Here is a 12381-nt window from a genome sequence, read left to right on the forward strand (position 1 = left end):
ATGTCTGTCTCCATCAGACAAGAAGCTCTATCAAAACAGGAAACATGTCTGTTCTATTGATTCCTATATACCCAGCACTTGAGTATAGCTGACTGATAAGAAATTGGCACTCACATATTAATTAATTGACTGTGACACTGCAATCATTCAATATAAAACTTATTTCAAAAACTTACAAAACCCTACATGAAATATCTAAAACTTAAATTTTTTTTTTTTAACCAATCTTAATCCCTTATGTGTGTGCTTTTTACAATGGAAGACAAGAGAAGAGAAAGATCCTAGGGTCCAACTTTTTAAGGCAGAGCACAAACATACTAGTTAGGCAGACTTGCTTATCAGAATTATAACTTAATCTTATAGATATACAGGATTCCATAAACTGTATTCTTAATAAGCTAGGATTGCCTTAATCCACTTAGCAATAAGAAGTAACTGAAGATTCTTCCCCATAATTTATATACTTTCCAGAAATTTCTGTGTTTCTTAAATTTAGTATTTCTACCATAAGTATTCTTTATGTGTTTAAGTTGCAAAAACATAAGTATCTAAATATCACAATGATCTACACAACTACTGTGCATTTTAAAACTGGGTAAAATCAAATCAAAATGAAAGAGGCAACCTTGCTTCAGAACATCTGTATATAAAAAAGAAAAAAAAATCAAGGTTTGTCACCACAGAACACTACCAAAGAACAACCCCACTGAATAAATAGTTCCCATTTTCCCTTTGAGTTCACATGTATTAAATTTGTTTCTAAGTATCAGTTACAAAAGATAAATTGGCTTGGTATAAGACACAAATTGCTATTTAATGATGCACTCTCCCTCATTTCTCAAACTCTAAATGCAGTCTACAAGTTGAACATGATAACGCCACTGCATTTCTGCTGGCAACAGACCTGGCTCCATTAAGACCTGGCAACCTCTATTCCTTCTTACAGATAAAAGAGTTCACAGCAACTGAATACATTAAATCGGTATCTCAACTGATATTACTAAAAATTTTTCATTCTTAACAGGGTTTTTATTTTACTTGTTCCATATGAATATTTTTTCATGTTCAAAGGGAAAATAGTACAAATATTGATTTCTATTTATTAATTTTTAAACCGGATTTATATGTAACTCTTCAGAGACTCATCTGTGTAAAAGTAAGTTTCTTTTCGTTTGTTTTTCTCGGCCACCTTCATCGGCAGTAAGTTTCAATTTAAAAAAAAAAAAGGGGCTGGGTGCGGTGGCTCACGTCTGTAATCCCAGCACTTTGGGAGGTTGAGGCGGATGGACCACGAGGTCAAGAGATAGAGATCATCCTGGTCAACATGGTGAAACCCCGTCTCTACTAAAAATACAAAACGTTAGCTGGGCATGGTGGCGCGTGCCTGTAATCCCAGCTACTCAGGAGGCTGAGGCAGGAGAATTGCCTGAACCCAGGAGGCGGAGGTTGCGGTGAGCTGAGATCGCGCCATTGCACTCCAGCCTGGGTAACAAGAGCAAAAACTCCGTCTCAAAAAAAAAAAAAAAAAAAAAAAAAAGGACACTGGGGGAAAAAACTTACCGGCAAGAACAATCTCTGCGAAGCACATGGTTTAAAGAGTTTTTTCCATTCTGCTGCATTCTCACTTGGAAAAGTTATGGGGTATAACGTATAATTAAATGTTTGTAGAAATGACCAGCTGTCAAGCTAAAACAATTAAAAAAAAAAAAAAGATTAGTTTCACTCTGAATTTTCTCTCTAAAACAATAGACTATAAAACAGAAGAGCTAAAAATTAAGATAGTATACATTTTATGCTGTAAAGTTAAGAGAAAGATTCTTCCACCACTGTAATTGTTTCCATTTAAAATCTAAAAATCAAAATAAGATGGCAGAAAGACTTCACCATTAAGATCTGAGGCATAATGAAAGTTATCAAGGTCTGACTCCCATCAGAAAGGTGAAAGACGCTTGCAAGTGTGTCTTCCTCAACTTTATGTAATGTGTAAATTCTCTTAACCCATTAACAAGTTAAAATCAGAAAAATTAAGCACTAATTTTATTACCACTATATATGGTATGACAGATGCTTACATTCAGAGTCAGACCAAATATGAAACTGGTCAACAAATATTTGTCCATCAATGCATAATTTTAGTATGCCCGAATATTTCTGATAATAATATATTCCAATACATAGCCAATGCCAATTTTTAAAAAATTACTGCAAAAAGCAAATTATATCTGAAAATCTACAATTTAACATGTTTACACTTCAGTACCCTAAATGCATTTCAAGATACTGAACTATTTCAAATTCAGTTTAAGTATTATCTCTCATTCTTATTTCAACAGAATTACTGATTCACATTTCCTAAAAAGCATAAAGAAACAATCTATGGGGGGAAAACAAAGTAGTTTGCGTACAGGCTGAATACAATCACTTTTGAATTATGATTGTGTTTAAGTCAATTTTAAAACATTAACATCTTCCAACATAGTTTAAGGGAAAACCTTTAATTCCAACACTCTGCTTTGGTGTCTCTGCTAATTATTTCATTTATTTTACTTTTTATTTTATTTATTTATTTATTCTGAGGCAGGGTCTCACTCTGTTACCCAGGCTAGGCTGAAGTGCAGTAACATGATTATGGCTCACTGTAGTCTTGACCTCCCAGGCTCGGGTGTTCCTCCCACCTCAGCCTCCCAAGTAGCTGGGACTACAGGTGCATGCCACCACACCCAGCTATCGACTAATTATTTTAAAATACTAGCACTGTTATTTCCCTGCCCCTTTCAATACCAACTTCAAAATAGAGCCTTTCAATAACAACTTCAAAATAAAATATTAGTCACTTTTCATTTAACATATAATAGTCTTGTTTTATGTACTAAAAGCATGTTCCATAAAATATTTGATATTCTTTCATCAAAGGCAAAACCAAACATTCTCAGTGATTATTATAGCAAAGAAAAACTAAGTTTAAAAATACAACACATGTTACACAAGCAATAATTCAGTCAGGTGTGAACACAACACACTGGCTGCAACTAAGACAATGCAATAAATGTTTTACTTTTTTAACTATATTTTCAAAGATTTCCATAACTGGCAGAAGGCTGGTATTCTCTTAACCACTAAGATAAGATTAATTCCTCAATATTTTAGAAAATAGGTGAGAGAAGTGGGCTGCTGAGATGACTGCGAACCGGCTTACGGAGAGGAAGAACTAGTGGATTTGCCAAAAGACTACCTCTTGAGTGAGAGTGAAGATGAGGGGGACGGTGATGGAGAGAGAAAGCATCAGAACCTTCTGGAAGCAATCAGTTCCCTTGATGGAAAGAATAGGCAGAAGTTGGCTGAGAGGTCCGAGGCTAGTCTGAAGGTATCAGAGTTCAATGTCAGTTCTGAAGGATCAGGAGAAAAGCTGGTCCTTGCAGATCTGCTTGAGCCTGTTAAAACTTCATCTTCTTTGGCTACTGTGAAAAAGCAACTGAATAGAGTCAAATCAAAGAAGACCGTGGAGTTACCTCTTAACAAAGAAGAGATTGAATGGATCCACAGAGAAGTAGCATTCAATAAAACCTCACAAGTCCTCTCCAAATGGGACCCTATCGTCCTAAAGAACCGACAGGCAGAGCAGCTGGTTTTTCTCCTGGAGAAGGAGGAGCCAATCATTGCTCCCATTGAACATGTGCTCAGTAGCTGGAAGGCAAGAACTCCCCTGGAGCAAGAAATTTTCAACCTCCTCCATAAGAACAAGCAGCCAGTGACAGACCCTTTACTGGCTCCCGTAGAAAAGGCCTCTCTCCAAGCCATGAGCCTGGAAGAGGCAAAGGTGCGCCGAGCAGAGCTTCAGAGGGCCCGGGCTCTGCAGTCCTACTATGAGGCCAAGGCTTGAAGAGAGAAGAAAATTAAAAGTAAAAAGTATCACAAAGTCGTAAAGAAAGGAAAGGCCAAGAAAGCCCTAAAAGAGTTTGAGCAGCTGCGGAAGGTTAATCCAGCTGCAGCACTGGAAGAACTGGAAAAAATTGAAAAGGCCAGAATGATGGAAAGAATGAGCCTTAAGCACCAAAACAGTGGGAAATGGGCCAAATCAAAGGCAATTATGGCCAAATATGACCTGGAGGCTCGCCAAGCTATGCAGGAACAGTTGGCCAAGAACAAAGAACTGACACAGAAACTCAAGGTAGCCTCTGAGAGTGAGGAGGAGGAGGGAGGCGCAGAAGTGGAAGAACTCCTTGTCCCTGATGCAGTGAATGAAGTGCAGATGAATGTGGACGGACCGAATCCCTGGATGCTCAGGAGCTGCACCAGTGACACCAAAGAGGCTGCAACCGAGGAGGAGGACCCTGAGCAGCTGCCAGAGCCTGTGGCACACGAAGTTTCTGAAAGTGAGGGAGAAGAAAGACCAGTGGCAGAAGAAGACATTTTGTTGAGAGAATTTGAGGAAAGGCGATCCCTTAGACAAAGATCTGAGCTCAACCAGGATGCTGAGCCAGCAGACAGTCAAGAAACAAAAGATTCTAGTAGCCAGGAGGTGCTGTCCGAATTGAGGGCACTGTCTCAGAAATTGAAGGAAGACCATCAGTCCAGGAAGCAAAAAGCAAGTTCAGAGGCGACTGTTCCCCAGGTCCAGAGAGAGGAACCTGCCCCAGAAGAAGAGGAGCCCCTGTTGCTACAGAGGCCAGAAAGAGTACAGATGCTGGAAGAGCTAGAAAAAGAAGAATGTTTTCAAAATAAGGAGCTTTCCAGACCTGTGTTAGAAGGGCATTGGTCAGAGAAGACCCCAAATAATCACCCTGATGCCCCTAAGGAGAAGAAAAAGAAGGAGCAAATGATTGACCTACAGAACCTCCTAACCACACAGTCTCTCTCGGTGAAGTCTTTGGCAGTGCCCACAATAGAGATGCTGGAAGATGAAGTGGAGAGAAACCAAAGGCAGATGATAAAGGAAGCTTTCGCTGGGGATGATGTCATCAGAGATTTCTTGAAAGAGAAGAGGGAAGCTGTGGAGGCCAGTAAGCCAAAGGACATAGACCTGACACTACCTGGCTGGGGCGAGTGGGGTGGTGTGGGCCTAAAGCCCAGTGCCAAGAAAAGACGCCAGTTTCTCATTAAAGCCCCTGAGGGTCCTCCAAGAAAAGATAAGAATTTGCTAAATGTGATTATCAATGAGAAGCGCAACATCCACGCAGCAGCTCATCAGGTACGAGTGCTTCCATATCCATTTACCCACCATCGGCAATTTGAAAGGACCATCCAGACCCCTATAGGATCCACGTGGAACACCCAGAGAGCTTTCCAAAAGCTGACTACTCCTAAGGTCATCACCAAGCCAGGCCATATCATTAAGCCCATAAAAGCAGAGGATGTGGGCTACCGGTCTTCCTCAAGGTCGGACCTCTCTGTCATACAGAGGAATCCAAAACGGGTCACCACACGTCACAAAAAACAGCTGAAGAAAAACTCTGTAGATTGAGTTGCTGGAGGACTGACAGCCAGGAGCCCTGACTCCACTCACTTTGGTCCAGTTTTACTCTGCTACAAGGTGGGTTCCAAAACTGGCTCAGCACCTTGCAAGTAGTTGAGCCACATTTGAAAAATAAAGGCTTTTTTAATCTATTAAAAAAAAAGAGAGAGAGAAGGAGAAGACTGCCCTTCTTCACTCCCTCTCCTCATGTTGAACAGAATATAGGTGCAATGGCTGGAGTCTGAGTAGCTACTGTGGACCATGAAGCAGAAGCCTCATGCTGAAAAGGGCTCAGCCACAATCAGACGAAGCCTGAATACCTGAAGATAAAGAATTGCCATATAATCCAAACGACCTACTTTTATGTGAGAGAGAAATAAACTTCAATCTTGTTTAAGCCACTGTTACTTGGGGTTTTCTGCCATTGCTGCCAAACTGATCTGAACTAATACAAAACCAAAACAAGTAATTTTCTTATCAGATCCAGAAGTCATTTCCCACCATATTATTAATCAAGAATTCCTCCTGTCAAAACCAGATTAAAACCTTTATGTAGACTCTGATTAAGGCACTCCAAAGGAAAGGATATGGACAAAAATAAATCATAGGAATTCTTAATCAAAACATCCGGGAACTACAGTCACTAAAACAAAACCTCCAGGCTTGACACAGAACTTACTTTTAAGTAGCCCACTGCTATTAAAAAATGAACCTTCCTCTTTCACCTTAGATCTGGACTCAGATGGAAGTGGTTCAAGGAGCACTCTCCACTTTAGAAGGGCAATGTTACAGAATATTTTTGTGCAATGAAGGAATACAACAACTGATATGATTGGGCTCTGTATTGCCACTCAATTCTCATCTCAAACTGAAATCATCTCAAACTGAAATTCCCACATGTGGAGGGAGGGACCTGGTGGGAGATAACTTGATCATGGGGGCGGTTTCCCCGATGCTGTTCGCGTGATAACCATCAGTTCCTACAAGATCTGACAGTTTAAAAGTGTGACACTTCCTCTCTCCCTCTCTCTCTCTCTCTCTCTTTTCTGCTGCCATGTAAGACATGCCTTACTTCCCCCTTTGCCTTTCCCCATGATTGTAATTTTCCTGGGGCCTCTCCAGTGATGCTGAACTGAGTCAATTAAACCTCTTTTTTTTATAAATTAACAAGTCGAGGGTAGTTCTTCATAGCAATGTGATAACAGACTAATACAACAACATTCTATTAGAGTATATTATTAAATATTCAATTCTACAACCTTGACTTGGTCTCAAATACTTACTCTGCCTTTAAAGCTCTGATGTAGCTGATCTTCAGCAAAAATATGGAATTGAAGAGGTTTGATGCTGAAAATGATAGCTGACTTCAACATGGTCATAGTTTCTTCCAGTCTTTCACCACAGGCAACTACAGCTAGATGCATTTTCTCAACAGGCTGCATTTTCAGATTATACCTAATAGGAAAGAAAACCATATTTTCCAACAGTTTCAGTATATGTTTACAACATGGTACTTTCACCATGTTCAAAAAGTAAAGTTCAAGGGCAGGTGTGGTGACTCATGCCTGCAGTCCCAGCTACTCAGGAAGCTAAGGTAGGAGGATCACTTGAAACCAAGAGTTCAAGGCTGCAGTGGGCTATGACTGCATCATTATACTCCAGCCTGGGCAACAAAGCCAGACCCTGTGAAAGAGAGAGAGGAAAGAAAGAACGGAAAGAGAAGGAAGGGAAAGGGAAGGGAGAGAAAAGGGAAGGGAAAGAAAGGGAGGGAAGGAGGAAAACTGAAGTTCAAAATTTTTATTTATAAAACAAACTAGGCCAAGTGTGGTGGCTCATGTCTGTAATCCCAGCACTTTGAGAGGCCAAGGAATAAGGGTCACTTCAGCCCAGGAGTTCAAGACCAGGCTAGCTAGGCAATATACTAAGATCCCATCCCTACAAAAAATATAAAAATTAGCCAGGAGGGTGGCATGGACCTGTAGTCCCAGCTACTCAGGAGGCTGACATGGAGGATATTTTAAGCCCAGAAGATAGAAGCTGCAGTGAACTGTAATTATGCCACTTTACTCTAGACAGAGCAAGACCTTGTTTTAAAAAAATAATTTATTTAAAAAATAAGGGCAAACAAATGTCAACTTACAAAACATTTTTAGAATGTTGAATCAATCATGTATTTCTACACTCACAACCAGCTCTTCCCACCAATTTTCCTCCTTGTGAACTACAGAACACACAAAAAATGATTACTTTCTCAATTCTCCCAGGAATACATTAACTAGCACCATTGTAGCTGCCAGCAGATAAATTAATTTATTACTCACATTGGATGCCTTAGGAAATTAGGGCTTAATTCTCTCACGGAACCCATGGAGAAAGACTGATTTGAAGGTCTTTCCATTTTTTAAAAAACTTTGTTATTTAAAAAAATAAACCCTCAAACACATTCTTACTTCATCTGAAACCTCTCCCCACACCACCTCTCACCAACCAACAGTTCACTGTCAAGCAAACCCAGTCATAATTTTATTCATAAATATTTCAGTATTATACCCAATCTTAAACCATGGTGATTACAAGAACGAATTTCCTTCACATTAATAATACACATTCAGTCCCATCTACCAAATATTCAGCAAGATGTAAACGCTTCTAAGATGGTCTAAAACATGCTAATCAAACACTAGTATGTCTTTAGAATCTACTTCTAACACAGCGCAGCAGTGTATATCAATAGGCTTAAGTAACCTTTAACACCTCTTGTTTCTGCTGTGCCACTTCCTTCACACATCTGGTGTTTGCATAAGCTTTGGTCTTGTTACCCTTTTTTTTTTTTTCTTTTTAGAGACAGAGTCTCACTCTATCACCCACACTGGAACACAGTGGCTCAGTCAGCTCATTGCAGCCTCAACCTCCCAGGCTCAAGCCATCTTCCCACCTCAGCCTCCCAAGTAGCTGGGACCAAAGATGTGCACCACCATGTCCAGCTAATTTTTTTTTATTTTTGGTAGAGATGGGGCCTCACTATATTGCCTAGGCTGGCAATTCCTGACCTCAAGGGATCCTCCCACCTCAGCCTCCCAAAGTGCTGGGATTACAAGCAGGAGCCAGTGCATCTGGCCAGCTTGGGTCTTTTTAAAGCTCTCTATTCTTTCCCAATGACAGTATTTAGGAAGAAGCAATGTCTCTTCCCTTGTTTGCACTCTCCATCCCTTGTCTTCTTTTGTGTTGAGCCCATCAGTTCATAACACTGAAACTAGTGATGGTAGGGAGACTTAAAGTCTCCGTGGAGGGGAGACTATCTATGCTTTCTATGTTTATAACAAGGGGACATGAATCCAGTTCATCCTAGAAACAGTGGAAGCTGAGCCGGGCACAGTGGCTCATGCCTGTAATCCCAGCACTTTGGGAGGCTGAGGTGGGCAGATCACCGGGTCAGGAGTTCAAGACCAGTCTGACCAATATGGTGAAACCCCAACTCTACTAAAAATACAAAAATTAGCCAGGCATAGTGGCGCAAGCCTGTAGTCCCAATTACTTGGGAGGCTGAGGCAGGAAAATCGCTTGAACCTGGGAGATGGAGGTTGCAGTGACCAGAGATCTCGCCACTGCCCTCCAGTATGGGCAAAAAAAAACAGTGGAAGCCACAATGACACAAGTTAAAAACTAGGCAATCAAGACACGACAATTTTTACAGAATTCTAAATTACCTCATTTTTCCAGTGACTACCTCCAGATCCTACTTCTCATGTGATATAAAGGCCTTCTTTATAGCACCATGTTTTAACAATCTATAATGGACTCAGATTGCTTTATTGGCCCATAACTAGATCTTGCCCCAAAGTCAAAGGCCAAGAGAAGATTTTAAAAGTAAGGTGTAATAATCATAGGCACAATAATCATATGCTGTTCTGTACAGCATCAACTACATACAGATAAGTAGTATATTAAACCTTAAGAAAAATTAGTCTCAGGGCTAGCGTGGTGGCTCACACCTGTAATTCCAGTACTTTGGGAGGCTAAGGTGAGAGAAACAGCTTGAGGCCATGAGTTTGAGATCTGCCTGGGTAACACAGAGACCCAGTATCCACACACACACACACACACAAACTAGCTGGATGCGGTGGTATGCACCTGTACTCCTAGCTACTCCGAAGGCTAAGGCAGGAAGGTTGCTTGAGTCCAGGAGTTTGAGGTTGCAGTGAGCTGTGATCATGTCACACTGCACTCCACCCTGGGTGCTGCGCGATGTCTTAAATGATAACATACCCAAATGTTTCTCAAGGAAAAACATCCCTCTAAAAATCAGTCCCAGGAACTCCTCCGAGGTATATTAGCAAGGATTGTTTTGGTCATACTGCCAGCACTCCTTGCAACAGTTTCTACAGAAGTACTGTCAACCACATCACATTTGCTTTTCTGTTTGGTATCCTTTTTAGTGAGAGTATTATATACAGTTCAGGCTCAACTCCTCAAAAGATCATAAAAAAACACAGTTAAAAGATGCCCCTGACCACCACCCTACCCCTAGACCCAAAAGACAGGAAAATCAATTGCAACTGGAAAAAATCTAAAGTAAACTAATATATGATAGGCACTGATAACTAAATCCTTCTAAGTAGTCATAGGAAAGCAGCCATTCAAATAATGCTGGCCTCACTCAGTTGAATGGTGGAATCTTGCCAAGTCTACAAAAATCTTTCTTTTGATCACAGTATGAACAAGAGAAAAGTCCATGGGGGTTTAAAGAAATGTAATAGAAAAGGAGATTTTAAAGTCAAATCTATTTTTCTACAGATATATGATTAAAAGAAATTCTTCAGATGATTCAGAGATAATATCTGAAAGGTCCCATGGTTAAACTTGGCATAACCTGAGTATGAGAAATATGACAGTAAAGAATGATGACATATTAAATTTACAAAGTGAACACTGGTCGGGCATGGTGGCTCACACCTGTAATCCCAGCACATTGGGAGGCCGAGGGTGAATTATTGGAGGTCAAGAGTTTGAGACCAGGCTGCTCAACACAGTGAAACCCCATCTCTACTAAAAGTACAATAATTAACCAGGCATGGTAGCATATATCTGTGATCCCAGCTACTTGGGAGGCTGAGGCAGGAGAATTGCATGAACCCAAGAAGTGGACGTTGCAGAGAGCTAGGATCGTGCCACTGCACTCCAGCCTGGGCAACAGAGCGAGGCTCTGTTTAAAAATAAATAAATAAAAAGTGAACCCACCAGTCAAAAAAATGACATTAAATAAAGGGGTAAGGAGAGGGAACTCTTCTTTTTTTAAGGATGAATACCAACTAATAAACATAGAAAAATGAGATAATAATAAAACTCACTATTTTTGCAATCACCACTGTAACAGATAATTAGGACAAAAATAATCAGTGGATGCTAAAACTATGTATCAACAAAGTATTAATGTTCCCCCAAACATTACAAAGGGGATAAAGGTACTGTTATACTGCGTAAATGTAAGACTATCACCTTAACCATGTGATCAAACTTAATAATATTAAACTTATGACATTAGATGTCTCCTGATAGTATGCCCAAAGAAGAACACAATATTCCATGCAGTAATCCTGCCAAAATCTAATAATAAGTAGTCAACAAATCAAAATTAAGGTACATTCTGCAAAACAAAAACAAAAATATTGCAAAAGATACCAACACCACCTGCCCCTTCTCACCCCAAAAAAACACTGGGGAACAGTTCTAGAATAAAGGAGACTAATTCAACCTGAGTTAAACGCAATGTATGGTCCTTGAGTGGGTCCTGATCGGGGAGGAAAAGATAAAAAGGACATTAACAGGAAAATAAGAAAATATGAATAGGAATATATATTCTTTGAACAGTGTCAAATAACTTAAGTGACAATTATGGCTATATTAAAGAATGTCCCTGTTTTTAGGCAAAACATGCTGAATCTATGTTTTTAGGAGTGTGTCATAATGCCTGCTATCTCTCAAATGGTTTGGCAGAAAAAGAAAAGTGGCAAAATGTTAATAATAGATAAATATCTAGGTGAAAAAAATGTATGACGTGTTCACTGTACTATTCTTGTAATCTTTGTATATTTGAAATTTATCAAAGTAAAAAATTGGGAAGCAGGGGTTTATCACAAAAAAAGTACTTAAAGGACGTGTTATCTAACAAATTTAGGTACAAATACTGTTAACAAATTTCTAAGTCTTAGAAATTGATTTCTTATTTTAAGTAAATTTCTGCTAAGAAGGAACATAGCTTTTTTCTATTTTGTTTTATTTCACAGAATAACCTCCAGTGTGTTCTTATAGCCTATTATTAAATTAGTATTCTCTGTTTAAAAAAGATACATAATAATATTTAGATTAGGAATGAGCATTACAGTATATAAAGTCAAACTAAAAAGAATTAAATTTCAAATAACTACTCAAACTAAAAAATAACTCCCATGAAGCTATCTTTAAAAACCCTCAGTTGAACAAAACAGAACTTTTTTTGCTTAATCTGTTGTGCTTAGAAAGAAAAACAACACCTTTTTCTTTTACTATTAAAATTGATCACAGCAACACATAATGGACTAAAAGAAAGAAAAAAAAGAGTTGTGTTAAAAATTCCCAAATCTAAAATCAACTCCCACCATAAAGAAGATTAAATATTTTAAAGAAATGATTTTTTAAAAAGCTCAAGTCATAAAAAAATCAGTACATTAAAACAAAATATTTTTGATATTTTGATAATTCTAAAATTTAGTTTATGTAACAAAAGTAAAATAAAAAATTGGAAAATTATTTGCAATCAATGGCAAAACCAAATATATTATTCTAAGAGTTTATAAAATAAACATTAAAAACTCAATAGATAAGTATCAATATAGATGATATACAGGACAAAAGAAAAAAGCTAAATAAATGTGGAAATACATTCAACAAAT

General features: G+C 38.9%; 2 protein-coding genes across 9 annotated transcripts in view; one reads left to right on the forward strand and one right to left on the reverse strand.

Moving 5' to 3' along the window:
- Positions 1-12381, reverse strand: part of GXYLT1 (glucoside xylosyltransferase 1) — a 64711-nt gene that overhangs the window by 33144 nt on the left and 19186 nt on the right. For all 8 annotated transcript variants that reach the window (XR_012518539.1, XR_012518541.1, XR_012518540.1 and 5 more), the window contains 2 exons: positions 6736-6907; positions 1561-1686 (listed from right to left, as the gene is read on the reverse strand). Coding sequence is in view for 4 of the 8 variants with exons in the window: in XM_003926658.4 (XP_003926707.1) it covers positions 1561-1686; positions 6736-6907 (298 nt within the window). In the remaining 4 variants the exon portion in view is untranslated. The remainder of the gene's footprint in view (positions 1-1560; positions 1687-6735; positions 6908-12381) is intronic.
- On the forward strand, positions 3207-5461 carry LOC101050090 (U3 small nucleolar RNA-associated protein 14 homolog A-like). Its single transcript, XM_039472365.2, is given in 2 exon segments — positions 3207-3327; positions 3393-5461. Coding segments are annotated over 2 exon segments (2145 nt in total). The 5' UTR covers positions 3207-3251.

The sequence above is a fragment of the Saimiri boliviensis genome, chromosome 7 (genome assembly GCF_048565385.1).
Source record: "Saimiri boliviensis isolate mSaiBol1 chromosome 7, mSaiBol1.pri, whole genome shotgun sequence".
Taxonomy (NCBI): Eukaryota; Metazoa; Chordata; class Mammalia; order Primates; family Cebidae; genus Saimiri; species Saimiri boliviensis.